This window comes from Otolemur garnettii, unplaced genomic scaffold (genome assembly GCF_000181295.1).
Source record: "Otolemur garnettii isolate 467f Iridium unplaced genomic scaffold, OtoGar3 scaffold00153, whole genome shotgun sequence".
Taxonomy (NCBI): Eukaryota; Metazoa; Chordata; class Mammalia; order Primates; family Galagidae; genus Otolemur; species Otolemur garnettii.
The window spans coordinates 3,429,293-3,433,438 of record NW_003852548.1 but is presented as its reverse complement, the minus strand read 5'-3'; the positions used below and the strand labels follow the sequence as shown (position 1 = coordinate 3,433,438).

The 4,146-nt window shown below is 45.2% G+C and overlaps 1 protein-coding gene across 1 annotated transcript; it reads right to left on the bottom strand.

The window, feature by feature from the left end:
* Nucleotides 1-1,501: 1,501 nt before the first annotated feature.
* USP27X (ubiquitin specific peptidase 27, X-linked) lies at nucleotides 1,502-4,140 on the bottom strand. The gene has a single exon (XM_012811299.1). It carries the CDS (start codon nucleotides 3,732-3,734, stop codon nucleotides 2,418-2,420), a length of 1,317 nt encoding a protein of 438 aa, XP_012666753.1. The 5' UTR covers nucleotides 3,735-4,140; the 3' UTR covers nucleotides 1,502-2,417.
* Between the last annotated feature and the right edge of the window lie 6 nt (nucleotides 4,141-4,146).

The window sequence follows — 4,146 nt, the reverse complement described above, 5'->3', positions numbered from 1 at the left end:
ATTAAAGTTTACATCATGTTATATTTTCTGAAGCTCTACTGTAGTAATGGAGGGAATGTGGCTATTCTTAGAGAATGCACATTGAAGTATTTAGGCATGAAGGGCCATGATGTATGTAATTTATCCTCATATGGTTCAAAAACACATATTTATGAAAGAATACACATGTGCAAATGAAAAATGAGGGAAATGCTAACAATAGGTAAATCTGGGGTATATGGATGTTATTTATACTATTTTTATTTTTTAAATTTTTCTGTATGTTTGAAATTATTTCCAAATAAATGTGAATATTTTAAAGGTCAGCATCTGTGCAACAGTCAGAATCTGGTGGCACAGACATGCCCAAACTCTTCTTTCAGCAGAGATGAGGAATGAGGATATGGCTATGTCTTCCCACATAGGGCTAACAGACACATCCCAAAAGGTCTTCTGACACCCTGCATGAAGTTGCCAAGGTGCCATCCAAGGCCACCAATCTCTTAATATTCCCTATCCTACAAATACCTTTTTACATTTTCTCCTGGATTATGAGCCCTAGGTGTTAATGAAATCTTGGTTATGAAAGGAAAGTGTATTGGTTCATAATTCATCCATTCAATAAATGTTTTGAATACTTACCATGTGACAGGGACTGTGCTAAGGGACTGAGAATGCATCCCAGGGTACAAGAAGAGACACAATCCGCAGCCTAAAAAAGACTATGAGCTAGTTGGAGATTCACACACAGCCACATAAATAAATATATATTTCCAAGTCAGTTGATCACAAAGTAGACTGGAAAAGCCACAGGGAGCCCAGCCTTTTACCAGAGCCAGTGGATCCAAGCCCTATGGATCTGTTATGTATTCAATTCCCCCCTACGCTTTTCTAGGTAATAATTACTTTTGTACCTGATGCTAAGGAGCCAACTCATAGTGCTTACCCCATCCTGGGCTCATCCCATCTGTTTCGGCTTAGCTCTCTACAGGCTGCTCTGCCCTCTGTCAGGATCAGGGAAGGGGCCAACAAGCCACTCTATCAATATCCCTGGGCTGACAGACTAGTGAGCTTTGGAAAACAGTCTTTCTACTGATCTATGCCTGTGGGTAAATGTAGCAGATAAACCCATAATGCTTTTAGAAGGCAAAGACTACCAAATACCCTCATGTGCAAGCCTGGCAGCCTACTAGCCATGAGAGTTCCATCACTGGGCAGCTGAGTCGTGAAAAAAACATGACTGTCTTCTCAAGGGACAGAATGATGACCTTATGGGGACAGTTGTGGTTCCCCCCACTGCCTAGTCCCCAGTGTGACACCAACTGTGATGCCCTGTACACAAGGGAGAATAGTGGAGTCCATTGCCTCAGGGCTCCAAGTAGACAGCATTGGGGAAGGAGCTGTGAAAACGAGGTGTGTGTGCATGTGACCGCGTATGACATGATGTGTGTCCCTCTGTCCAGGGGTCTCAGGTGAGACTGTCCCTCACTTCTGATGCCATTCTGGGACTGGTCCAAGGAAGTTTCAGATTTGGAGCCAATAAATGTTTACTGAGTCCCTACAAAGTTCCAAGCCTTTTACTTTATACTTTGACACATTTTATATCATTTAATCTTTAACAATAAACCCTTTAAGGTAGGAATTATCTGCATTTTACAGATGATTAAAACAATCGCAAAGAGGTTCATTGATTTGCTCAAGTATATCATACAGTTTTTTTTTTTTTTTTAACACACACTATACTCTCAGCTGAGGCCTGTCTGTGTTGTTACTTACAGCATTTCTCGTCTTCTCTACTTTTGGAGCAATTGCTCCTTATACAAGCCCCCTTATTTCTTCTTTCGTTAGCCCATGTAGGCTATTCTTTTTTTTTTTAATACTGCATTTAATAGCACAAAAAATCACGAATACAAAGAAACTGGCAAAGGTGTTTGTCAATGAGATATCCCTGCCTCCTCCGCTTTTCTGCTTTCATACCCATACTTGTAATGGGCTACATTTTTATAAACTTTTCTCCCCCCCCAAACATAGAACTGTTATATGATTGGTCAATTGAAGCTGAAACACCCATGGAGAAAGATGTTTTACAGTTACAAGGGCACACTCCCCCCCACACCACCCCCCTCCCCCCCCCACCTTCCCACACAACCTTTTGGAGGAATATAGGATATATACCAGTGTCAGGGTTTCCCTGCTTCTGCCTTCCTCACCCAGAGCATTCCTGCCATTTAATTTTCCTTTAACTGATTGCTTAGACTAGAGCCTCTTCTCCCTCCCCTTCTATTTCTCTTCCAATCAGGACCTTTTAGACACTGGGTACTGTTCAATTCTTACTCTGTCAGGCCCATAGGCCATGGTCAAGTAGGTCCTTTAAATCTTGATGCCAGTTGTAGTAGGGGTGTCGTCATCTTCCATTACAGGTAGGTCTGTGTGTCACTTCAGTAGGCTTGTGTATTCATTTCTTTCACTTTTTCTGACTCATGTTCCAGGACCTGTTTGTGATAGAACAGTAAATACCCTTCACTGTCCAGTACATCCTTAATACTGGCCTTGGTGATGACGGCATCATCACACTTGAACCACTGGTCCTTGTGATGCCGGATGAAGCTGGTATAGTGGCCACTCTCCAAAGTTCCTTGGTGATTAACCACAGCAAACAAGGAATACTTATTCTCGTTGTTTCCACTATTGGTTGGCAGCTGCAACTGTCCATTCATTCTGCTCTCTTTACTTGAGGCCATAAACGGTGTCATATCCAACTCCAGAGGAAAGGAAATGTATGTAGTGATCTTGCGCCTCTGTTTGGCTGAGTGTTCAAAGCGTTTGAAATGAAAACAGGCAACAACAGGTAATTTATTCATCGTGAGCTGTTTGGTAGATTCCTGGTAGCTTTGGCAACTACCACATTTGATTTTGGCACTGCTTCCTAAGTGCTCTGGTCTCGTAAACCTCCGCAAGCAGTCCGTGAGGGTGGTGATCCCAGATATGTGGCTTTCTCCATTCACACTGCTCTCCCTCCCTGGGCTCATGGGCCAGAAGGAGGTGCAAGAGCCAGGCAAGTCCAAACTAATGTCCCAGCATGGATCTATGGTAGTGGAAACACCATGGCAGGCTTGACAGGTGACATCGGACTGCAGGCCACCTGTAAAGATTTGGTCTATGATGCAATTACAGTGGTTGGGATTATTGGCTGCCTTTCCGACATCGTCACCTTTGCAGTGCCTGTGCAGGACATCTAACGCCGCAATGAGGAACTCATGGGCATCCTGTTGCCTGTACCCTGCTAAATGGCGAGCATGTATCCACACCAGGTGCAGTAACTTATAAGGAACATGAGGAGATGGGTTTCCAGAATACAACTCCCTAAAGAGTGAAGACATCTCACAGACCAGGCACAACTCAGGACTCGGCATTTCACATCGGTGCCTATCAGAGAGGAAGAAATCTCTCAGTATTGGTGTGTGCGTAAGGGCCTGGACAATGCAGTTCATAAAGCACGTGTTGCCAAGATTGATTAGTCCTCTTAAACCGATGGTGAAGCTGGAGGTGATTCTCCTTCTCCTGGGGTTGTGCCCCAGGAGTTCCAATTCCGGTTTGGTTGTTTCCCAGGTTGGGTATTTCTCACCAATGCCTGGCACTGAACACTGCTGGTGAGATAGCTCTGTTGAGGTGGAGGCTTGTAATTTCAAAGCCTCTCCTTGCTCTTCTTTGGCAATTTGCTCAATGTCTTTGTCATAAACATAGTCCTTACACATAAAGCAGTATATACCTCCATAATAAAGGTCTACGGCTAAGTTGTGTTGTTTTGTCTCAGCGTGCTCGTGAATGTGTTTCTCTGTGAAGCAGCCAAAGAAGACACAGAAAAGGCAAGAGTGGAGTCTGTTCAAATGGGTGCCACACACATGGCAGATGCACGACTTTGCTTTGCTTTTCCTGGTCTCTGGGGTTCCACACCACACGAAGCACTGGTAGATGACCCGCAGTTCCTGCCTCCAGTTCTCTCCCACCTTAAAGCTGTTCACGTGGGAGCAACCTGGTGGCCCCACAGCAAAATCCACATCCAGGCATCCACCCCCAGGGCCGCGCCGGGGCCGGGGCCGGGGCGGGGGCCGTGGCCTAGGCTGAGGTGGGGTACGGAGCCGGGTCTGGGGCCGGGGTCGGGGTCGG

Excerpts from the sequence above, each read along its gene's own strand:
- USP27X (XM_012811299.1), bottom strand. The coding sequence starts at position 3,734 with ATGTGTAAGGACTATGTTTATGACAAAGACATTGAGCAAATTGCCAAA.